Source organism: Colossoma macropomum, unplaced genomic scaffold, assembly GCF_904425465.1.
Source record: "Colossoma macropomum unplaced genomic scaffold, Colossoma_macropomum, whole genome shotgun sequence".
Taxonomy (NCBI): Eukaryota; Metazoa; Chordata; class Actinopteri; order Characiformes; family Serrasalmidae; genus Colossoma; species Colossoma macropomum.
In genome coordinates this window covers 898955-925000 of record NW_023494785.1, presented here as the reverse complement: position 1 = coordinate 925000, position 26046 = coordinate 898955, and the positions used below count along the sequence as shown (strand labels likewise).

The window sequence follows — 26046 nt, the reverse complement described above, 5'->3', positions numbered from 1 at the left end:
GCCAGACATCATTCAAGCCACATACAATCAATAGAAGCTTTAATTATATATTTTGCTTTTATTGGTATGGGCACCTAATTCTTTCTTTCATAGCTTTCAAGCGATGGGTGCACAAATTTTATTACGTGTAAATTTTCACTATTTGTAATGACGGAAAGCAACTCCCACTTAGTTTTCATTTGAAATTAAAGCCTTTTTAAACTCAGACATGTTTGTTTCTGTGGGCTGCTCAAACTGCTGAGGGCTTAGGGACCATCTACAAATGGCAAGTCCAGTCTGTCCCGGTAGGCAGACGAACTAGACGCTCGCGGAAATAAAAAAGGGGGTTTTAGTAACAAACGGACAAACCAAAGGAGTAGTCACTAAACCAGGCCAGGTCAGAACCACGTGGGAAATAGACAGACACATGGAGAACCAGAGAACAAAGTAAATAAACAAACAAGAGTCAAAGGCCGGAGGAACAAACACTACAAAACCAAAGACCAAGGGAGAATCCAAAAGAGCAAACCAGGGACAAAAAAGGTCAAATAACCTGAGATAAAAACAGGAAAAACGCTCAGTGAGCAAAAGTCTAAAGGCAATACTTCACAAAGAGCAACTGACACTGAACAGCTACACACTTAAACATGGTTCTTTAAGGGTTCTTTAGGAAGGAAAATGATTCTATATAGAACCATGAACACTCAAAGAACCATTTGCATGATTACAGGGTTCTCTGCATGGTGAAATGGTTCTTCAGATTGACAGAGAATGTGCTGTAGATGGTTCTATATTGAAACTTTTTTGAAAAGGGTTCTATGTAGCACCCAAAAGGGTTCTTCTATCGTAACAGCTTGACATCGTAACGAAGCTTGACATCGTAACAATAGCAAAACCTTTTTTGGTGCTGTACAGAACCCTTTTCAAAAAGGTCAAGCTCAAAATAAACGACAATAATAAGATAGTAAGACATTACACTTCATAAGCTTTTGCACAATTTTTTTATATGAAGACATCCAGACAATTAGCAAATACTGGCTTAGGCCTTGATATGAGCCATACATCAGTGTAATATCAGCCACCTGAAGGTGTTACCACTATCAGTTTTCAAAATTATGAAGTATAATAAGAGAGATATTTCAGTGTGTTTGTCCTGAAATGAACCGAGTTGAATCAGAATGTGTTTTGTCACCTCCCAGCCTTTCAGTCTCTCGCAGTTTCACAGTAATTATCTGAGGTTTCACTGGGTAGACGGTCGGTTAGTCTGTTTACTAAAGATGGTTTCTTAAACTTCCTCAAAGTACATTCAGTGTTAGACACACAGACCTCACTGCATTTCAGAAGACAGAACCTCATTTCCATATTCATGTTTCATGTTGTCTGAGTAAACAAACTAACAAACCACTTTATCTCCAGATCAGCAGCCAGCTGCACCAGCTGCACTTGAGTTTGATTGAGTTAGCATGTAAAGCGTTGTATAGAAATGATGCCCAATGTCCTTTCAAGCAGAGGGTTGGGGGTTCAATGCCCTCCTAAGCTGGCATGAAGCTTGTATTACATGTTTAGCAAAATAATATGGATCATGGTTCCCCTCCCCACCCATCAAGGAGAGAGAGCGCTCAGCTCAGAGACCCTCCCTGATACCATGTTTCACTCGCAATTGCATCACTTGAGAGTGCAGTATGGTTTCCAGTTCACACTGACTTTATGAATCTAATCTAAGCTGCTAGTCACTTGTAAATGAGAGATCCGGAAATGTTTGCTGAAGGATAAACTATTTTGTTTACAGTGGGTGTGTTTTTGTTGTAGCGCCACATCATCTGATCCTACAATTCACACTAAAACAACAATCTCTGATCGCATATCAGTCAAATGGGCCTTTCTTGTTTGTCCAGTCAGCTGCAAGATTACTGGTGGAGTATAATCTTCAAATACTTTTTAGCATTAGCCTCATAGCTCTAAAGCAAAAATAAGGAGCAAACTTCTGACACCAAACATGTCTTGACTGATCAACCACTTTTAGGGTGAGAAGGGGAAACTATACATTTGACTATTTTAATGAATTATTGCTTGAACTTTTCAGACAGTGCTGTTGATGTAGGGTTACAGCATTTGGCAGGCAGTTTAATCATGTTACAGAGCAGGCGAAGGCAGTGATCAGAGTCCTGTTGAAGGACTCTTATTGGTTTATCATTGTGTTTTCACCCAGTCACAGAATCAAACCCCAGGCAGCCATCTGGATGGCCACCATGTTACCCTGACCTTTACACAATGGAACCACACACAATATTGATTGATTGATTGATTGATTGATTGATTATGTGTCTGAGTGATTCATCTCAGATAGCCAATGTATGTGTTTGGTAGCAGCTTTAACCAGTAGCCTCACTCCTCTAATCTAACCCATCTCTTTTTCCTTCTCTTCTCTTTCTGCAGTCTACCTTCTGATGAGCTGCTGTCCATAAGTGGTGGCCACCATGTTATGTCACCATGATGACCACATTGTTTGGTAACATAGCTCAGCAGCACAGGATGCTGGGAAATACAAAGCGTTTTTTTTCAGCCTCAGAGGACAAGGAAGGGGAGGATGAGGCGGAGGAGGAGGAGAGGAGGAGGAGAGAGAGGCAGAACGGAGTGATGGATGGAGAAGAAGAGAGTCAGAGAGGAGGCCGCCAATCACGTGAGGGCAAGATGGAGGGGCTAAAACCAGCTGCTATCGTGATCGGACGGCAAAGAGGGGACAGACAGCAGTGGATGGCCAATCCCGGCCACCGAGGGGTTCCTTACCCTTACTCGGCCAATCAGGCGGTACTTCATCATCAGCCAGCCAGCCAACCAATTCCAGTCAATCAGCAGCAGCTTTACAAAGTTCTCACCAATCAGCAAGTTCGGAGGCGTCACATGGAGCGCAGCTTGACCACCATCAGCCCGCTGGAGGACACATACCTGACCATGATGGTGTTCCGCATTGGGATACCTGATATAAAACAAACGGTCAGTACACACAAAGGCATGCGCTCCTGACCGTGATGGTGCTCTTTACATTTTAAGATTAAGTTTAAAGATTTTCTTGAACAGCTTGTTTTATATTTTGTGTTTATGCTGTTTATTTGAGTTTAAGATTCTTTTTTCACTTTTTGCTGGACTGTCTAGTGGGCAAGCCTACAAGAGTCGCTGTTTCTAACTGACTGACTGCCAAAGTCACTGAATGTGTCTCAGACTGACCGACTCACTGACTGATACACTGTCTTACTGATTGAATGCCTCACTGAGTGACTGTGTGTCTGACTAACTGATGGACTGTGACTGACTCACTGACTGACTGACCAACTCACTGACTGATATACTGTGTTACTGACTGACTGACTGCCTCATTGATTGATTGTGATGGACTGACCAACTACTGCCATACTGCCTGATTACTAACTGTTATACTGACTATGGTACTGACTCACTGACTATGGGATTGATTAACTGAGTGACTGTGTGACTGATTGACTGACTTACTGATATCGTAACTAACTGACTGACTGACTGATTGACTTATTGAAAGAGTGACTGACTGACTGTGACTGACTGACTATGTGACTGACTGACTGATTAACTGACTCACTGAAAGAGTAACTAACTAACTAACTGACTAACTTACTGTGACTGACCAAACGACTGGTTGACTTATTGAAAGAGTAACTGACTGACTGATTGACTGATTGACTTACTGAAAGAGTAACTGACTGACTGACTATGTGACTGACTGATTAACTGACTCACTGAAAGAGTAACTAAGTGACTGACTGTGACAGACCAACCGACTGGTTGACTTATCGAAAGAGTGACTGACTGTGACTGACTGACTTACTGGAATCGTAACTAACTGACTATTTAACTGACTGACTGACTGACTAACTGAATGACTTACTTACTGAAATTGTAACTGACTGACTGACTTACTGAGAGAGTGACTAACTGACTGACTATGTGACTGACCAACCAACTGACTGACTGACTGACTGACTGACTGATGGAGAACTAAAGTCTCAATGTAAACTGAAGGCAGCTAGGCTAGGCTAAGCTATGCTACAAGCTAAAGGAAAATGAGCAAGGCAGCAACCGAGTTGAGGCCAACTGCGAAGTTAAAGGCTAAGCTAAGGAATTTGCTAATATCTAGGAAATGACTAAGCTAAGTTGACCAAAGGCTAAAGTAACAGAGGAACAGCAAGGCAAGAAGATTAACTTCAGCATTTCATTATAAGAAGTTCAGTCTAGTCTGATAAATGATCTGAGATGTAGAGAGCTGTGTGGATGATTCTACTGAACTGGTTCAGAGTCTGAACTGAAACACCTTTCAGACGTCTCACTGATTCCTGACTTTACACTAAAATCCTTTTGCTCTGGGTGACCAACACCTTAATTATGTTTGTTTTATTAAAACTAATGACTGAATATTTCAAAACAGTCATAACTCTACCAAACTTTACCAGATGTTTCAGTTGTGACTTTCGGTAGTTGCCCTGCGATGGACAGGTGACCTGTCCAGGGTGTATCCTGCCTTCCGCCCAATGACCACTGGGATAGGCTCCAGCTCCCCTGGTGACCCAGAAAAATAAGCGTTTTAGATACTTCAAAACAATGGGATCTAACTGCTCATCATGTGGACATGAGGGACGCAGCCTCACTTCCTGCTGTTAAATGCAGGGGTGTGGCTAAAATAAGACTCCACCTAAAACTCTGTTTTGATAGTGACATAAAAATTTGGGACAGCATTATTTTAAATATATTTTTTTATTTGAAAATTAAATTCAAAAATAAAAAAAAAGTCTTAATCATTGGAAAAAAAAAAAACATACAAAAACAGTGTAAATTTAGGGGTTAGTGTTCGGGACAGACTCCTCCCAATAGAGAGTACCCTATAAATAATGATAGTAATAAGCTAAATATAAACACCATGTCTAGAAATGCCTGGGTTTAAATAGATTAGAACAAAATTCTTGTAAATATCTAAGATCTGAATATTTCATTGTTTTAAATAGTTTTTCTACTGTTGTCACAGTTTGAACTAATTCTGTAGAATGATCCACCTAAATGATCTTACACTTCTCTAATGTAAATATTATTCAGCTCAGATATTGATAAGAAGTCAGATACAAAAGAGGTAATCCATCTGTGAGACCATTAAAATCTGAGTTTTCCCCCAGAAGCCAAATTTTGGTAAGAGAAGAAAAACGATTTTGAACAAGATGAGACGCACGTCAGTTACAGATCTCTAAAATTAACTTGGCTCTTTCAAGTTTACTTTAAATATTTACTAAACATCCTAGATAAACGCACATATTGGCCAATATTATCAGTTATCAGAACCATTATGAGTTATCAAATCTTCATACTGATGAGACCTCAGTGCACACAGAGGTCTCCATGTCAGAGTGTGATCCTGATGCTACACCTGTCAGTCAGAGTTTCCCTTCCAGCTAAATCAGATTCTCCACACACACTTACACGTGGAAAAGACTGTCACTTTCACAGCCTCAAATTACTAAACACTGACAACCGCAGACTCGCACACAGATGTGTTTACGGTCTGATTTATTAACCCTGGTGAATTGAGAGGCTTGGTGCCTTTGAGAAACAAAAACGCTTTTCAAAAGTGGATTCAATGCAAAAAATACATCTTTAAAATGTTTGAACTGAGGAGCCAAAACATCACAGCTACATTTCTAATATGTTGTTGGTCCTCCATATGGTGCCAAAATAGTTCCAACTCACTGAGACATGGACTCTACAGACCTCTGAAGGTGCCCACAAAGATTCCAGCAACAAATCCTGTAAGTCCTGTAAGTTGTGAGATGGAGCCACCACTGATCTGACTTGTTGTTCCAGCACATCCCGCAGATGCTCACTCAGATTGAGATCTGGGGAATTTGGAGGTCTGGGGCAACACCTTGAACTCACGTTCCTCAAATCAATCCTGAACAATGTGTGCAGTGTGGCAGGGTGCACTGCCACTCTTAGTGGGGAATGTCACTGCCATGAAGGGGTGTACCTGGCATGGGGTAGGCGGCACCTGTCCTTGTGCTGTTGCACCTGATGTCATTCATGGTCAAGGTGAAGGAGCTTCCTAAAGTTCTCATGGAGAACATTATTAAATAACTCTCAAATAGAAAAACCTACAGAGCCCCAGCAAAAACCTCAAACATCCCTGCCAGTACAACTGCTTCAATAGTATACATTGGAAAGTTCATAGAACCCCAACTGATCTCCTCAGGCAGGAGCTTCACGCAGGGTTTCTCTCAGACTGGTGAAGGTAAGAGACGCTGGCAGTCGCTCAAAAAGAGCTGCAGGATGACCTGAAAGCAGCAGAACATTTCCACAGAGAACAATAAGCAGTGAACTGCATCTCAGTCGTCTCTGTTCCTACACGCCACACTAAACTCCTTTACTAAAGAAGCACAGAGGTGCGCATCTAAATCAGAGCTTTTTTGGAACAGTGAATAATGAAGAAGCCCACAGTTGAGATGCTGCTGCCCCAGCAGACCACTCCATAAAAGATAGCTGATGCCACCATGGTGTGGAAAAAGGTCCTCAGGAGCGCCCCCTGCACTCCAAACGACCTCAGTCTCCTAAGGAGGTACAGTCTGCTCTGGCCTTTCCTGTAAAGTGCACCAGTGTTTTCTGACCAGTCCAGTCTATTGTTGAGGTAAAAACCCAGGTACTTATAAAAGTCCACTCTCTCAATATCCCTTCCGTGGATGTTCACTGGTGGAAGGAGGTGACTACGTCTGTGAAAATCCACAACCATTACTTTGGTCTTTCCCGCATTGATCAGGAAGTGGTTCCTCAGACACCAGTCCACAAAGTCCTGGGTCAGTCCTCTGTACTCTCTGTCGTCCTCATCTGTAATGAGGCCGAAGGTTTGAGTGTATGATCCTAAGAACACCCACAGTGAAGCGTGAAGGTAAGACCATCATGATCTGAGGCTGCTTCTCTGCAAAGCTTCCCTGGAGCAATATACCTGGAGATACTCGAGGAGAATTTAGTCTTATTAGCCATGAAACTCTCCAACGACACTGACTCCAAATACACCAAAATAACTCAAGGCTGGTTTGTAAAGGAGGTCAAGGTGCTGCAGCGTCTAGCCAATCTCCTGACTGAATCCCACTGAAACTTTATGGAGGACTTTGAGTCCATCAGAGAGATCCTCATAACCTTGGAGAACCAAGAGGAACTGCCCAAAACTGAACCACAACGCTGGAAAAAGCCAGTTACGTCTCACTATAGAAGTCTCAAAGCTGTAATTGCCAAAGCTGTAACAAAGCACTACTGTTACTAATGTCGGGTGTGTGAATGTTTTTCCTAATCAGTTTTGCTTTTTAACTCTCTCTCTCTGTGTCTCTCTCTGTCTCTCTCTGTTATTGCTTATAAATACATACCTTTCTGTTTTTATTCAAATACAAAGTTAAAAGGCATTATGTGTGTAAATTTAAACTGTATCTGTGCACTGGAGGTTTATTATATAACAAAAACAAGTGTCTGAATACTTGTTTTCCCTCTCTGTATATTCCTGTTCATGCATTTCTTATTCAAAAAGGTAGTTTGAGAAAAACAAAGTAAAAATCAACAAATTTTTGTCTTTGTTAGGTCACATTCTTTACGTATCAATTATATACATCTACATCATGTGTCAAGCTCCAGTCCTCGCAGGCTGAAACTCCGCAGAGTTCGGCTCACTGCCTCATAAAAAACACCTGATTCGGCTGATCAGCTAATTAGCAAGACCTTAATGAACTGATTTTGCAGTGTTAGATGAGGGTAAACGCTGATCTCCATGGCACATTGGACCAGAAGGTCCCCAGTTTGACACTCCTGACCTAAACGGGTGAGAAATCATGTGATTAATGGAAAGAACAAATTAAATGGCAGAAATAGACACGTTTCTGAATTGGTCCTAAAAGGTTAAGGCTTTCAGTTCATGCAAAATTGTTTTCTGAGAGCAGAAAGCGTGTGTGTGTGTGTGGGGGGGGGGTAATTGGTTCCAGTCCATGGCTCCTGCTGACCTGTTTCAGCAGCAGGCCTGTGGGACAGGCAGAAAGGCATTGTGGGAAATATGAACAATATGACAAATGAAGTTACAGCGAGAGCGGAGGAAGGTCTTAATGAACGAGTGTGTGTGTGTATATATTGATTTTTGGAGCTTGGCTCAATGAAGGAGAGAACAGAGGAGCTCAGACAGTTTTAATAAAGCTCTCTCTCTCTCTCTCTCTCTCTCTCTCTCTCTCTCTCTCTCTCTCTCTCTCTCTCTCTCTCACATCCTCCCCTGTGGTTTGGTGTGTTCTGCACTGATACATTACTGCAATAACAAAAGCTTTACACCTCTAATGAACCAGTTGCCATGCCGATACTGCTGACCTCACACACGTACACACACACACACACACACACACGCACTCGGCTGTATGGGGGATATAAGGGTAAGAAGCGTAAGTGTATTCTGCGTATCTCGTTTTTGTTTTCATACATTTTCAGAATAGAAATGGTCCTGAATTTGTAAAGTTTAATGTTTAATTTTTTAAAACTGAAAGAGTATCGCAGAGACATGCAAACCCTAAAGTAGTTGGTAATAATTTTGGGTAACATGATGGTAAATTCCAAGACAGTCTAATTTACATTGAAAGAGGTTCTAGATATTAACTGGGTAAGTGTTTGGTACTTCCACAGTACTGTGTCTTTATGTTTGGTATGGAGTAGCGAGTGGTGAGAAGATTATAGCTTAATAAAGTACAGAGTCTTATACAGTATCTCATAGTAAACAGTATGTACTTGCTTATTAGCTATAATCTAAATTGAATCTGGACTGTAAAAGAAAACAGGCGTTCTTACTGTAGCTCTAATGGGTTCTTACTGCTTACTTCACAAAAACTATCTCTGTTCAACCCAAATTCTGAAGAAGTTAGGACGCTGTGTAAAATGTAAATAAATGTAAATATAAACAGAATGCAATGATTTGTAAATCTCATAGACCCATATTTTATTCACAACAGAACATAGAACACATATCAGATGTTGAAAGTGAGACATTTTACCATTTCATGAAAAACATTAACTCATTTAGAACTTGGCTCGTCTTTGCTGGATTTTTCATTTCATGATGGTCCAAATGTTTTCTATTGGTGAAAGGTCTGGACTGCAGGCCAGTTCAGCACCCGGACTCTTCTTCTGTGAAGCCGTGCTGTTGTGATGGATGCAGTATTCGGTTTAGTATCGTCTTGCTGAAATATGTAAGGTCTTCCCTGAAAGATACATTGTCTGGATGGAAGCACATGTTGTTCTAAAACCTCTATATACTGTTCAGCATTGATAGAGCCTTTCCAGATGTGTGAACTGCCCACACCATGGGCACTAATGCAGCCCCAAACCATCAGAGATGCAGGCTTTTGAACTGTGCGCAGATAACAAGTCCACAGGACACGGCGTCCGTGGTTTCCAAAAGGAATTTCAAATTTTGATTCATCTGACCACAGAACAGTTTTCCATTTTGTCTCAGTCCATTTTAAATGAGCTTTGGCCCAGAGAAGACGGCGGCGTTTCTGGATCGTGTTGACATACGGCTTCTTCTTTGCATACAGCTTCTTTGATACAGCTTTAACTTGCATTTTGGATTGCACAGCAATTTGTGTCCACAGACAGTGATTTCTGGAAGTGTTCCTGAGCCCATGCAGTGATTTCCAGTACAGAATCATGTCGGTTTTTAATGCAGTGCTGCCTGAGGGCCTGAGGATCATGAGCATCCAATACTGACCATCGGCTTTGTCCCTTGCGTACAGGCATTTCTCCAGATCCTCTGAATCTTTTGATGATATTATGTACTGTAAATGGTGGTCTTCGCAATTTTATGTTGAGGGGCATTTTTCTGAAATTGTTCCACAATTTTTAGATGCAGTTTTTCTCAGATTGATGAACCTCTGCCTATCTTATCTTCTGAGAGACTCCGCCTCTCTGAAATGCTCTTTTTATACCCAGTCATGTGAGTTAGTTGCAAACTGCTCACCCAGCTGTTTTTTTATTACTACCACTGACTTTTCCAGCCTTTTGTTGCCCCTGTCCCAACTTTTTTGAGACGCATTGCTGACATCAAGTTCTAAACGAGTTAATGTTTTTCATGAAATGGTAAAATGTATCACTTTCAGCATCTGATATGTGTTCTATGTTCTATTGTGAATAAAATATGGGTCTATGAGATTCACAAATCATTGCATTCTGTTTATATTTTCATTAATTTACATTTTACACAGCGTCCCAACTTTTTTGTAATTAGGGTTGTATATTGTGCCACCATTTTATGCCACATAACTTCACCGCTACTTGGAGGGGTTTCTGATGTACTTTCCTGCTTAAATGTGTGATGTAACAGTGAAATGTGGTGTAAATAGGTTTGGTGTGAATATGTTTGATGGTTGGTGTAGTGTAGTGGGTAACACTTCTGCCTTCTACACTGTAGATTGGGGTTCAATCTCCCACCTGGGCAATCACCCTACACTTTAACAATAAGAGTCCTTGAGCAAGACTCCTAACACTACCTTCACCTACCTGTGTAAAATAATCAAATTGTAAGTCACTCTGGAAAAGAGTGTCTGCCAAATGCCCTAAATCTAATGTAAATGAACCACGTTGTTACTCTAAATATGTATGAGGTATTTTACTATGTCCATCAGTTTAATAGCGAGAAGCTGTTCAGCCAAATGATGAGACAAAACATTATAACCACTCACAGATGAAGCAAATAATGTTGATTATCTTGTAACAATGGCGCAGGTCAAAATCCGGGATAAAGTTGAGATTAAGCGAACAGTCGGTTCTCGTAGTTGACGTGTTGGATGCAACAGAAATAGGAATATGTCAAAAGTGCCCACAATGGAAGAAGATCTGATAAGTCCTGTTTTCTTTTACATCACATGGATGGTCGGGTATATGTGTGCCATTTACCCAGGGAAGTGATGGCACAAGGATGCACTGTGGGAAGAAGACAAGCTGGTGGAGGGAGTGTGATGCTGTGGGCGATGTTCTACTGGGAAACCCTGGGTCCAACATTCATGTGGACATCAATTTGACACCTGTCTAAATATCATTGTGGACCAGACACATCCCTTCATGGTGGTATTCCCTGATGGCCATGGCTTCTTTCAGCAGGATAGTGACTGCACACCTTGTTAGGGATTTGAGGGTTTGAGGAACATGATGAAGACTCCAAATTCCCCAGATCTCAATCCAATTGAGCATCTGTGAGATGTACTGGAACAAGAAGTCAGGGCTTAAATGATCTGCTGCTAATGTCTAGGTGCCAGATACCCCAGGGCACCTACAGAGATCTCTAATAGAGTCCATGCCATGTGTCCACTTATTGTCCACTCTATTAGACACTCCTACCTTGTTGGTCCACCCTGTAGATGATGTAAGGTCAGAGACAATAGCTCATCTGCTGCTGCACAGTTTGTGTTGGTCATCCTCTAGTCCTTCATCAGTGGTCACAGGATGCTGCCCACAGGACGCTGCTGGCTGGATGTTTTTGGTTCTCTGTCCAGCAGCGACACTGAGGTGTTTAAAAACTCCAGCAGCACTGCTGTGTCTGATCCACTCATACCAGCGCAACACACACTAACACACCACCACGACATCAGTGTCACTGCAGTGCTGAGAATGACCCACCACCCAAATAGTACCTGCTCCGTGGGGGTCCTTTGGGGGTCCTGACCACTGAAGAATGGGGTAACAAAGAATGCAGAGAAACAGATGGACTACAGTCTGTAAGTGTAGAACTACAAAGTGAAACTATACGTTCAGTGGAGCTGATGGACAATGAATGGAGAGGTGTTACTAATAAAGTGGTTGGTTGGTGGATGTATATGGGGTGGATGTATGACCCCACACACTGACTGACTGTGTGTATGTGTATGTGTGTGTAGAAGTGTTTGAGGTTTGATCCCGATGCGACCGTGTGGAGTGTGAAGCAGCAGGTGATGTGCTCCCTGGGTGAATCCCTGTGGGACGTCTATAATTACGGCCTTTTCCAACCGGCCGGAGAGGGGCGGGACGCCTGCTTCCTGGAGGAGGAGCGATCGCTGCGAGAATACCCACAATTCCTCGAGATGGGCGTGCCTTACCTGGAGGTACTGTAACTACATCACCCACACACTACCCACCAAAAAAACAACACAATCCAGAGCACTCTTAACAACAGTTCATCCAAAAACAGGCAAGACGTTTGGTGTCAGAAGGTGTGTAGTTTGTGTAGTTTATACAGCAGTTATTACTAATAATGAAGTCCTTCAGATGAATCAATAGAGCAGGTGAACTACAGCACTGGAGCTGGGACATTCTGGACTATACAATCAGTTAACAGGACTGTGGAGTCCATGAGGGACTGCTGCAGTGTCCACCATGAGTCACAGGGGGCCATGTGGCTCTACCAACCCCTACACCAATGAGGATCTATTGACTTCATCTTTCCATAGTGGAAAGTTAGTAAGGCAGAAACAGAGAAAGAATGGTGTTCCACCCACTAGCTGGGTCTCCTGTCTCACGAGCTGGGAGGGTGAAGGCTGGCATCTCTTCACACTGATGCTAACACAATGTTATTGGACAGCTCATTTAGTTTGGAGGTGAATGCTAACGGCTATTTCTGCTAACAGACACCCATGTTGGCTAACACTGCTCTGTTACAGGTGGAGATGAAGGCCTATCCTAATCCCCCACCAAAGAAAGCAAGGACAATTTGCTGCCTTGGATTTGGACGAATACATATGCTTGTCCATGCTTTGGCATCACCGGGGAACAATCTTGAGATCTTAGTAACAGCGTCCATGACGACTTCAGTCCGGACTGAAGTTTGGACAGTGTCTATTACAGAATAACAGTTTCCTACCTTCATAATCTCATCATGAACTCCAGATAAGAAAACAGCATCACACAAACATCCTAACTAGACTAAACCTCCTAAATCCTGTCCTAACTTTAGGATGAACCCCAACAGGGTCCTCACTTCTGTTTAAGTCAAAGTTAAGTCAAAGTTTATTTATGCAGCGCTTTTTACAGCAGGTGTTGTCACAAAGCAGCTTCACAGAAAAATCTGGGTCCGAGCCCCCACGAGCATCGCCAATGGCGACAGTGGCAAAGAAAACTCCCTGAGAGCTAGAGGAAGAAACACTGAGAGGAACAAGGACTCAGAATGGGAACCCATCCTCCTCTGGAAGCGTCCGTTTCTATGGTTTTTAGGCAGCTGAGTCAGCAGCATAGTTCACTACCAGCATAATGAGCTCCATTTATTTCTACTGTAAAACGCTGCTTTCACTGTGAGATGATTTTCTTTTCTAACTCTGCGTTTTAAAGATCTCAGACGCTGCAGACTCGATCTCCACCGCCCCTCTGATCACCTTCGTGTGTTAATGTTGATGATGAAATATTACAGTGATGGTGGTGAATAATGAGGAGACGGAGCTGAACGTGTGTCTGTTTATTAGGAGGAGTAACGTTAGCGCGCTCGGCTAAAGCGTTTGGGAAATGGAGACTGAAACAGGGGAGCGGTGACGCTCTGATAAACAGCAGGTGGCGCTCTCTCACAGTATTCACTACTTACAGTTTATCACACTTTAGTTCTGTTTGACCTGTTTTACATCAGTAAAAGCAGCTTAACTCACATTTTTAACATTATTTTAATGACGTGTTTATGTTTCAGCTGTATGCGGATCGTTGTTTGCTAGGAAACAGACATGACAGCTGATTATTGATTTCAAGCAGGTTAAGATCTCCTAACTGGAGATAAGATGCTGTCAGATAAGAATCTGTGAAAAATCTTATCTTGACCTGTCAGATCGTAACCTAAGACTAAAAGAGGACGTTTCTGTGTCACGGCTCCAGCTCTTCAGACTGTCCTGCCTTCCAAAAGTGCAGCAAAACTCAGAAATAACAGTAGCTTGTGGCTTTTCTGCATGTATGAATGGATGGAAGAGCACAAATTAGTTCTGCAGATCAAGGGGAAGATGGAGTTAATTAATTATGACAAACATCAACACATCTCCCTGCTGACTTGATGTTGGGAGGAGATAATGGCTGCCTGTGGACGTTCCAATGAGGATAGTTTACACTGTGCAGTTATTCTTCTGTATATTGGGCTGTAAATTGTTGTTATGAAGCCATTTTAAATCTCTACAGAAGAGCGGAACGTGGATTTACATCACTGTACCACACTGCTCACACATATTACACAGCTACAATCAGACTGCTGTGAAAACCTTATTACCACAAATCTCTCTCTTTCTCTCTCTCTCTCTCTCTCTCTCTCTCTCTCTGTTCTCACTCTCTCTCTTTGCTCTCTCTCTCTCTGTCTCTTTGTTCTCACTCTCTCTGTTTGCTATCTCTCTCTCTCTCTCTTTCTCTCACAGTTCAGGTATAAGAGCAGGGTCTATAAACAGACCAACCTGGATGAGAAACACCTGGCCAAGCTACACACCAAGGTACTGTACATGCGTATTTGGAAATCTCTTAAAATGGACGTTTTGCAACATCTTTGATTTCAGATCTAAATGTAAGGCTGACATCTGGGCTACATCTGAGATTAACATCTGGACTATTTTTGAAGTCTATGTTTAACATCTGGAGTGCCAGTGGACTAAATCTGAGGCTGGGAACTAGACTAAATCTGAGACTGAGATTGGGATTAAATCTGGGGTTGAGGTCTTGACTAAGTTTGAGACTGAGTTCTTGAATAGATTTACGGCTGAGATTGGAATTTAGACTGAGGCTGAGATCTGGATCAAATCTGAAGCTGACATCTGGATTTAAGTCTGTGGCTGAGGTCTGGACTGAATTTAAGACTAAAATCTTTAAAAGTTTAATTTGAGGTTATGATCTGAACTAAATCTAAGGTAAAATTTTAATGAAATCTGATTCTGAGATCTGGATCATGTCTGAATCTGAAATCTGTATTTAATCCGTGGTTGAGATGTAAATTTGACTAAATTTGTATTAAATTTGAGGCTGAAATATAGATTTAACCTGTGATTGAGACCTGGACTAAATTTGAGGTTGACGTCACAATTAATTCTCAGGCTGCACTGCAAAAATTAACATCTTGTCAAGTGAAATTATCTTAAATCTAGTTGATTTATCCAATATTTTTCCTATTGAGAAATATTTTAAGATTATTCAATTTATTTCCAAACTTTTTTTTAGAAGTAAAATTATTTAACTGAATTGGCAGATAATTTTTTTAAATTACTTAAAACAGGTAAAAATATGTCTAGAGATAATCTAAATAATATTATGATAAGAGCACAACCTTCTCAAAATAAGAAATATTAAACATATCAACTAGAATAAAGATTTTTACTTGACAAGGTATCATTTTTTGCTGTGTGAAAACTGGATTAAGTCTGGGGCTAAGATATGGATTTAATCTGAGATTGAGATCTGGACTAAATGTGGTCTATATGTTATAATGAATTGCCCAGACTTTCCTACAGCTCCTTTAGAGTAATGAACGCACATGTACAGGGAGAATAAATGTGTGTCTGCTGCCCTCTGGAGGACACACTGGAAACATTCAGAGAGGCTGTACGTGTAGAAGTGTGTGTTTTAATATGCAGTGCCTGACTTCAGCCACACTCTGTGTGTAAAACGTGTGTGTGCTGCCCTCCACAGGCTAATCTGAAGAAGTTTCTGGACTATGTTCAGAACGGAGCTATAGAGAAGATGAGTAAAGCTCTGGAGAAAGGGCTGGACCCCAACTATCACGACCCAGAGAGCGGAGGTGAGACACACACACCTCAGTTTATATCACAATACCTACATTTAGAGTCGGTTATTCATTCAGCCTAATCAGAAACTTTAAGGTAGGAGGGGCAAAATGTTGATAAGCGTAGTGAATTATGGTTAATTTTGTGTTGTTGAATCTTTATCAGTTGAATGATGTTGAATGATTATCAGTATCGACACAGTAACGACTATGTTAAATCTCTCTCTCTCTCTCTCTCTCTCTCTCTCTCTCTCTCTCTCTCTCTCTCTCTCTCTCAGAGACCCCACTGACACTAGCAGTGTTGGGGGGTCTTAGTGTGGAGGGGATTCGGGTGCTGCTGCTAAACGGAGCTCATCACGACTTCAGAGCCAGAGACGGATTCACTCCACTGCATAAAGCAGTTAGAGCCCACAACCACACCGCCCTGCTGGTACTGACACTGTCATTACATCAGTTCAGAGACACCAAGACTTTTAAAATGTCAACAAGAGTAAACAGACCATGTTCAGTGATGAAGAGGCAGCAGTGCTAACTGGAAAAGTTCACTCCTTTAAGAAAAGGCAGAGTGATTACGCAGACTAAGACTTTCCCAGGTGGTTGCTAGGGTGCTGCCAGTGGTTACTATGCTATTTAAGGTGGTTGCTAAGGTGTTGCTATGATATTCAGGTGATTGCTAGGTTGTTGCTAGATGCTTGCTATAGTATATCTGGTGGCTCCTAGGGTGTTGCTAGGTGATTGCTATAGTATCTAATGTCCTTGCTAGAGTGTTACTAGTTGATTGCAGTAGCACCTTAGGTGATTCCTAGGGTGTTGCTAGGTGGTTGCTATGGTAGCCAATGTGGTTGCTAGGATGTTATTAGTTGATTGCAATAATATCTCAGGTGGTTCCTAGAGTGTTGCAAGGTGGTTGCTATGGTATTCAGTGTGGCTGCTAGGATGTTATTAGTTGGTTGCAATAGTACCTCAGGTGGTTCCTAGGTTGTGGCTAGGTGGTTGCTATGGTATCCAATGTGGTTGCTGCTGTATTGATATATTGTGGCTGGCATAATGTGCTGCATCGTTTCACACTCGTACATCTGATCATGAGAGTTTAAACTGTTCTGATGACAAACACTCTTTCAGCTCATGTTTGAGGCTCATGTCTCTATCTATTTGCTGACACTGTTAAAGGAAGCCTCTCAACGAAGCGTCTTTAAGACTCTAATGCAAATTTACACCTGGTTTTAAAAGGCAGAGGAAGCCTCCAGTCTCTCTAAAATTAAAACTGCTGAAGAGGAAGATTTGAGTATGGAGTCATGGGGGGGTGAGGGAGGTGCTACACTGCATGCATTTATCAAAATGTAAGCTCACTAAAATCTTCCTCTCATTTGTGTTCGCTGTAAACAAGCACCTGCTACACTGTTTCATATTATTCCTGTTCATATAAATAAAATTTTCTCCATTTTAAGTTTTCTGCATCATTTGAGCTCAGTAACTGTCCTTTACTTTGTGTAAAATTTTCATGATGAATGAACCAATAGAAATGCTCCAAAACCGCTTGGAATAAAATCTCTTTACCCTGACCTACATTAAAAGTCAAGAATGTTTTGACCCTCTCCTGTAAAATTACCATTTTGGAAATCCTTGTTTTTCTTTGGACATTGGAGTGAGTTTTAGCAGGTTTTAGCCCTCCAAATGTTATTTAGCCCCCTTTTAGGTATTTTTATTTCAAATCATCAATAGTTTTTCTCAATTAACTGTGCCATCACATCTCCAAATTACATACTGTGATAGCAGGGCATTAAGAACTTGGGGAGGTGCTGCTGCTGCTCTAATGCAGTACTGTGCCAGGTGTGCTACCAGAGATTTACTAATATAACACGAGAAGACGGCAATCCTGCTGTTTATCTTCGTATTAGACTCTGTTAAGTTGTAAATCAGTCATATCAGGCCTTATTTATTTAAACCTTATTTACCTTATTTAAACCTTATTTAAAATATATAATACACAGAGTGAAACAGTAAGTAGTTACAGAGTGAAGCTATTTCACTTCAACATGAATTTGTGGCAAATTATGGTAAATATCGCCTCCTGTCGAGTTTTTAGCGGCTGCTTGTTAGCTAACACTGGCTACCTTAGTTACAAGGGCAAACAAAATGAAACTAGCTGATAAGCCAACTATTTTAATAATTCAAAGAAATGTCACTGATAGTATAACAGTAAACAAGTGAAAGACAGGAATAACTTTATTGGCAGCTCTTTATACACCAGTAGTAGCTATAGACTGTTGTTCACGGTCCGTTAGTGTCAGTGAAAAGGTCTCACAACGTTACTCATAACACAGTTTTATATCCCTCAAATCCTCAACCATCTCAATTTCTTTGAGATGCTCAGTGAAGCAGCAGCTCAAGTGAAGGCCAGTCAGGCAAGAAGATTTTCGCAAGTGATATTTTGAAGAGATAAATCACTAAATAGTAATATTTTTGATCAATTTTGTGCCTACTGCTACTCAAAAATTCAGACAAACAAACATTTTCTCCTATAGGAGCATACCCCCAGACCCCCCTAGTAAAAGGTTTGTCCCCCTGTCCATAAAACGTCGCTGGCAACCCTGTTACTCTGTCCCTAAATTTAAACTGGGTGAAATTCATCCTGGGGCAGTTCTTGCACAAACTTGTTTGAGTAGATTTCCATGTCCAGCCTCCAAAATATTGGAGAAACTAAAGGAGGAAAGCTGGGTTTTAGTGCCTGAGCCTGTCAGTGTCTGTTTACTTTGAATTTGCTGGGTTAAACTGCCACTTTGATGATACCAGACCAACCAATATGGCAACAAGGCTTCAGGATATTTAGACATATAAAACACCTAAAATAACTGCGGGAAACTGCCTTTTAACAGAGCAGTGAGAGGGGCTGTCACAGCGCTAAAACCTTTAATGAGCCTTCTAGAAAGTTAGCAAAGCCAGAACTGCTGTAGTTATATGACTTGCATAAATGTGAGACCTGGGGCGCAATAAGGGTGGTGGTGTAGTAGTGGTGGTGTAGTTGTGGTGGTGTAGTAGTGGTGGTGTTGTAGTGGTGTAGTAGTGGTGGTGTAGTAGTGGTGGTGTAGTAGTGGTGGTGTAGTAGTGGTGGTGTTGTAGTGGTGTAGTAGTGGTGGTGGTGTAGTAGTGGTGGTGTAGTAGTGGTGGAAGACACTTTTTTGGTTTTGCTGGAAGCTTCTTGGAAATCATGATTGTGATAATATTAGTGATAGTGCTAACTTGTGAATAAACCACAAGGCCACACCCATTTTACCCCAATTGTACTCCAACCTTTCAGATGTTTAGACCAACTTTGGACCAAATGAGCTTCAGTATGTGCTTTCCACCTTTTTCTGTAGTGCCTACGAAAGATTAAAATCAAGGATTTGTGTTGTAAGGCTCTGGTCCGTAGTCCACTAACAAAGAACCAAACCTAAACTTTATACAGGGTGATTCAAAAAGATTCATCCAAATTCAAAATGATTTATTTCTCTTGTAAATCATCACAGAACAATGCATTAAACTGTAAACGGTTTAAATGATCATAAAGTTTATTACGTAATTTTACAGGTGCTCAGTATGAACCTCCTCCAGCTGTACAGACAACATCAACGCCATAGTCAAATTCATCCCATACTGGATTGAGCATGTCGGGTGTTGCTGCACTCACGGCTCTTTCAGTGCGATTTCAGAGATCATCCAGTGTTGCTGGGAGTGGCACATAAACAGAATCCTTAACGTAGCCCCATAAAAAAAGTCAAACGGTGTGAGATCTGGTGATGCTGGTGACCTTTTCTTGGAACTGTTGGTACCAACGACGAACGCTGTGAGCTGTTGGAGGCTCACTGCCACACTGACAGTCAGAAACTCTATGACCCCCTCTTTCAATTGGTATGTGATTGGTTCCTCAGTGCCTCACGGTTGGAAAAATATGGTGCTTTGAATCAGATGAATCTTTTTAAATCACCCTGTATATAAGCATTAGCACTGCTGTTTTCTTAAAAATAGAAGCAATAAAATTTCATGTTCAAATTTTTAAAAGAACGTAAGGTGTCCCCAGGTGAAGGCAGTGTATATATTATTTGTTTTGCACTCCTTTTGCCCCATTCAGCTCCTCTTTCTCTCTCTCTCTCTCTCTCTCTCTCTCTCTCTCTCTCTCTCTCTGATAGACTCTTCTGTCTTTGGGGGCCTCTCCAGACTATAAAGATCGCTGTGGTCTGACGGCGCTCTACCACTCCGTATTGACAGGGGGCGACACGTCCTGCTGTGAAACCCTGCTGTACTACAGAGCTCGCCTCGGGGTCCGGGATGAGAACGGCTGGGATGAGTCCCATCAGGTGTGTAGTGTTGGAATGTGGAGAAGTGTTGTTATACGGGTCATTCTACCATTGCGGTGGCAAACAATGTACAATTGTTAATGTAATTCAAGTGATAAACATAGTCTGTTATATTGAACAGCAGTCAAGTTGTAACACCACTGACTGTAACACCACTGACTGTAACACTACTGTCTGTAACAGTCTACTGACTGTAACACCAAGGACTGCAACACCACTGACTGTAACACCACTCACAGTAACACCACTGACTGTAACACTACTGTCCGTAACAGTCCACTGACTGTAACACCACTGACTGTAACACTACTGTCCATAACAGACCACTGACTGTAACACCACTGACTGTAACACCACTGACTGTAACACTACTGTCCATAACAGACCACTGACTGTAACACCGCTGACTGTAACACCACTGACTGTAACACTACTGTCCATAACAGACCACTGACTGTAACACCGCTGACTGTAACACCACTGTCCTTAACAACACTGATCCTAACACCATTGACTGTAACACCACTGACAACATTACTAAAATCCCTTTTCTGATGCTGGTCATACTCTACATAACTGAAAATCTTTACAGATTTCTAAAACTGAGAGCATCAGGACCCTGACATCAATCTGTCACAGAATTTCTCATCTTTTTGTCATGTTGGTGCTCACATAGACAAGGCAAACTGGGATTAGTATGTGGTGAGAAACACTGATATCACAGTGAGAGCTGGAGAAATATTTCACTACAAACTGCCAGCTGAGCTGAAAGTGTAGAGAGAGACCTGATCTGGATCAACATGATAAACATGATAAACATGATAAACATTATAAACATTATAAACATGATAAACATGGTAGATTGGACTGCGCTTTAATGCATTTTTACAGATTAAACTGACAAAAAATTATATGCACCTGTGATGTCACTCCTGTTTCTGTGCACAACATGATTAAAAACCACAAAAAAAAATTCAAAACGATTTGAATCAATTTTTATTAGTAAATTTATGAATACACAGACCTTCACTTTTTCTGATATTTTGAGCTCGTTTCTGGGCTTCAGAGTTTCATTGACAATGGTAGAATGACCAATAAATGTTTGGATCCTCCAGGGGGCGCCAATTTACACAGGAAACACTGTCATCGAATTTGCAGTTCTGTGCTTTAGCTGTGTGTGTGTGTGTGTGTGTGTGTGTGTGTGTGTGTGTGTGTGTGTGTGTGATAGTTCAGTGAAAAGTCTAATTTAAATGTGTTATAGTCAATCAGGCAAGGTTTCCTTCTTTAGTTTCAGCACTGGAGCTACGAGGCTTATGTAACTAATAAGTAATGAAAGCTGATTCCTCACCAATTAGCATGGAGTTAACTGCATGTCTAAATCATCACGTGTCTCAGACTGTGTGGAGGTGTTCAGTGCCTCTAATAGTCTTGATTCTGTGGTTTCTGACACTGCATGATTCACTGTTATCTATAAACACGGACAAACATACAGAGAAAATTAAGACTAAAGAGTGAAACATGTTTGTAAAATTCCATTTATTTATTTATCTTTGTTTACATCTTATTATTATTCTAAGGTCAAAAAATGTGTAATACAGCTTTTTAGCAAGAACAAAGAAACTTTGCAGGATCTTAGAGTCTAAACCCGATTAGGTTTCTGGTGCTTAACGGATTTGACTTACAGTTTTCATGCAGCTTTCGCTTAAACACTGTTTTTCCATAGTCATACGTGTGGGAATGTTCAACAGTCACTCCACTTATATAATATGTAGAGCTTATATCTCCACCTCCTATTCCACCACAGTCAGTATTCACTCTGTACACAAATGTTTCTGGACACTCCTCTTATATCACCACCATACAAGTATGCTAGCAACACCTTAGCAACCACCTAGGACTCCATAGCAACACCTTAGCAACCACCTTGGATAGCATAGTAACACCTTAGCAACCACCTATGGCACCATAGCAACACCTTAGGAACCACCTTGGAGGGCATATAACACCTTAGCAACCACCTAGGACACCATAGCAACACCTTGGATAGCCTAGCAACACCTTAGCAACCACCTATGGCACCATAGCAACACCTTAGGAACCACCTTGGATAGCACAGTAACACCTTAGCAACCACCTTGGATAGCATAGTAACACCTTAGCAACCACCTATGGCACCATAGCAACACCTTAGGAACCACCTTGGATAGCACAGTAACACCTTAGCAACCACCTTGGATAGCATAGTAACACCTTAGCAACCACCTATGGCACCATAGCAACACCTTAGGAACCACCTTGGATAGCCTAGCAACACCTTAGCAACCACCTTGGATAGCATAGTAATACCTTAGCAACCACCTATGGCACCATAGCAACACCTTAGGAACCACCTTGGAGGGCATAGTAACACCTTAGCAACCACCTAGGACACCATAGCAACACCTTAGCAACCACCTTGGATAGCATAGTAACACCTTAGCAACCACCTAGGACTCCATAGCAACACCTTGGATAGCATAGTAACACCTTAGCAACCACCTATGGCACCATAGCAACACCTTAGGAACCACCTTGGAGGGCATAGTAACACCTTAGCAACCACCTAGGACACCATAGCAACACCTTAGCAACCACCTTGGATAGCATAGTAACACCTTAGCAACCACCTAGGACTCCATAGCAACACCTTGGATAGCATAGTAACACCTTAGCAACCACCTATGGCACCATAGCAACACCTTAGGAACCACCTTGGATAGCACAGTAACACCTTAGCAACCACCTAGGACTCCATAGCAACACCTTGGATAGCATAGTAACACCTTAGCAACCACCTATGGCACCATAGCAACACCTTAGGAACCACCTTGGATAGCCTAGCAACACCTTAGCAACCACCTTGGATAGCATAGTAACACCTTAGCAACCACCTATGGCACCATAGCAACACCTTAGGAACCACCTTGGATAGCCTAGCAACACCTTAGCAACCACCTTGGATAGCATAGTAACACCTTAGCAACCACCTATGGCACCATAGCAACACCTTAGTAACCACTTTGGATAGCATAGTAATAGCCTAGCAACACCTTAGCAACTATCTGAGACACCACAGCAATGGTCTAGCAACACTTTAGTAACCAACTGGAATGGCAGAGCTATGGCTAAGCAACACCTTAGCAACCACCAAGCAATGGCCTAAACAACCAATACAACAGCACCCTTGAAGTTACACTGTAGCAACTACCTAGAATAACTATATAAACTCAGTTAAGTTTCAAAAACCATTACGTGTGGAGTTTTATTATCTGGCTTTGATAAGCTCACTTTAAATATCTTCACAAGCTTTTTCCTGTGCTTTGTACTTTTCTCCAGTGTTATCGTTAGAAGGTCGTTGGTGCTTCTTGCTCATTATTTGACTTTTAAATGTGAATTTTCTCTTCTTTAATAAGAGTATAATGCAGTGTGTAAACACTGTTCTAAACCTACTCTTCACTCTCCAGTCCATACACTCCACACACTGAACTGAGCTGCAACCAGCCTGTTTTAAATGGATTGTGTTTGTGATGTCACAAAAACCAACTCATTTACATATATCCAACATTCAGCCCACAGCAGTTCAGCCTGGGTGGGTACATTACTGTTAGCTACATTAGCTTCAAAGCTCCAGAGCTAAAACTAAAGAAGTTTCAGACACGAAAGACGAAGCTGTTTCACTCACATTCATTCTGCTTTCTTTCTATTTCTCTTTCTCTGACCACTGCACCAGCCACTCCATCTTTCCTCTCTTTCTCTCACACTCCTTTCCTCCTCTGTTTTGATGTCTCTCTCTCTTTTCTCTCTCTTTTCCACCTCTTCATTTTCTTCCACCAAGTCCTGCTTTCATTCTCAACAGATCAGCCATGAAGAAAATGTGCCACTGCAAGAAATAAGGTTCTCTTCATCCATCCCTCTCTCCTTTTCTCGCACCATCCATCCATCCATCCATCCATCCATCCATCCCTCTCTCCTTTTCTCACACCATCCATCCATCCATCCATCCATCCATCCATCCCTCTCTCCTTTTCTCACACCATCTATCCATCCATCCATCCATCCATCCATCCGTTTTCCTTAACTAACAGTATGTGTTTGTGTTTGTGTGTCCTGTTCTGGCTGATTTGCTCAGTTATGTTTTTGAAAAGTTACTTATTAAAGTTGTTTCTCTCCCTCCTTCCCCCCTTTCGCTTACCGAATCACTCACTCCTCTCCTCTTTTGTTTAACTCTCTTTTTCTTTTGTCTATTTTATTTATCATTTTTTTTACTTTTCCTTATTATTCTCTTTTCTCCCTCCTCTCCTCTCTCCTGATGGTAGTGTCTCTTTCTTTCTTTTTCCTCTAACCTGGTTTTGGTTCGCCCTGATCCCCCCCTCAGGCATGCCAAAATGGTTTTGCTCAACACTTAGAGCATCTGCTGTTCTATGGAGCGGACACCACTTCCCAGAATGCATCAGGAAACACAGCGCTGCACATAAGCGCTCTGTACAATAAGGTAAACAGACACAGTTTAGAAACACAGTTAAAGAGTAGAATTGCACGGTGGTGTTTTAGGGCCACTGTTAATAAAATTAAAAATAATAGACTTTGAGAAAAAAGTCGAAATATTTCAAGAAAAAAGGCGTTCTATTTCGAGGATAAAGTCGTAATATTTGGAGGATAAAGTCGTAATATTTGGAGGATAAAGTCGAAATATTTTGAGAATAAAGTCATAATATTTGGAGGATAAAGTCGTAATATTTGGAGAATAAAGTCATAATATTTGGAGGATAAAGTCGTAATATTTGGAGGATAAAGTCGTAATATTTTGAGAATAAAGTCGTAATATTTCGAGGATAAAGTCGTAATATTTCGAGAATAAAGTCGTAATGTCTGGAGGATAAACTCGTAATATTTGGAGGATAAAGTCGTAATGTCTGGAGGATAAAGTCGTAATGTCTGGAGGATAAAGTCGTAATGTCTGGAGGATAAAGTCGTAATATTTGGAGGATAAAGTCGTAATATTTGGAGGATAAAGTCGTAATATTTCAAGAATAAAGCCGTAATATTTGGAGGATAAAGTCGTAATATTTGGAGAATAAAGTCGTAATATTTCAAGAATAAAGCCGTAATATTTGGAGGATAAAGTCGTAATATTTGGAGGATAAAGTTGTAATATTTCAAGAATAAAGCCGTAATTTTTGGAGGATAAAGTCGTAATATTTGGAGGATAAAGTCGTAGAATTTCAAGAATAAAGTTGTAATATTTCGAGAATAAAGCCGTAATATTTGGAGGATAAAGTCGTAATATTTCGAGAATAAAGTTGTAATATTTTGAGAATAAAGTTGTAATATTTGGAGAATAAAGCCGTAATATTTCGAGGATAAAGTTGTAATATTTCGAGAATAAAATTGTAATATTTGGAGAATAAAGTCGTAATATTTCAAGAATAAAATCGTAATATTTCGAGGATAAAGTTGTAATATTTCGAGAATAAAGCCGTAATATTTGGAGGATAAAGTCGTAATGTCTGGAGGATAAACTCGTAATATTTGGAGGATAAAGTCATAATGTCTGGAGGATAAACTCGTAATATTTGGAGAATAAAGTCGTAATGTCTGGAGGATAAACTCGTAATATTTGGAGGATAAAGTCATAATGTCTGGAGGATAAACTCGTAATATTTGGCGGATAAAGTCGTAATGTCTGGAGGATAAAGTCATAATATTTGGAGGATAAAGTCGTAATATTTGGAGGATAAAGTCATAATATTTGGAGGATAAAGCCGTAATATTTGGAGGATAAAGTCGTAATATTTGGAGAATAAAGCCGTAATATTTGGAGGATAAAGTCGTAATATTTGGAGGATAAAGTCGTAATATTTGGAGGATAAAGTCGTAATATTTCAAGAATAAAGCTGTAATTTTTGGAGG

At 41.1% G+C, this 26046-nt stretch overlaps 1 protein-coding gene across 1 annotated transcript in view; it reads left to right on the top strand.

Moving 5' to 3' along the window:
- LOC118812807 (SH3 and multiple ankyrin repeat domains protein 1) overlaps window positions 1-26046 on the top strand; it is a 119761-nt gene that overhangs the window by 31525 nt on the left and 62190 nt on the right. The window contains exons 2-8 of the mRNA XM_036577940.1: window positions 2416-2973; window positions 11934-12137; window positions 14409-14480; window positions 15667-15775; window positions 16039-16190; window positions 19930-20097; window positions 24512-24628. Of these exons, the coding sequence (XP_036433833.1) occupies window positions 2470-2973; window positions 11934-12137; window positions 14409-14480; window positions 15667-15775; window positions 16039-16190; window positions 19930-20097; window positions 24512-24628 (1326 nt within the window). The 5' untranslated portion in view covers window positions 2416-2469. The remainder of the gene's footprint in view (window positions 1-2415; window positions 2974-11933; window positions 12138-14408; window positions 14481-15666; window positions 15776-16038; window positions 16191-19929; window positions 20098-24511; window positions 24629-26046) is intronic.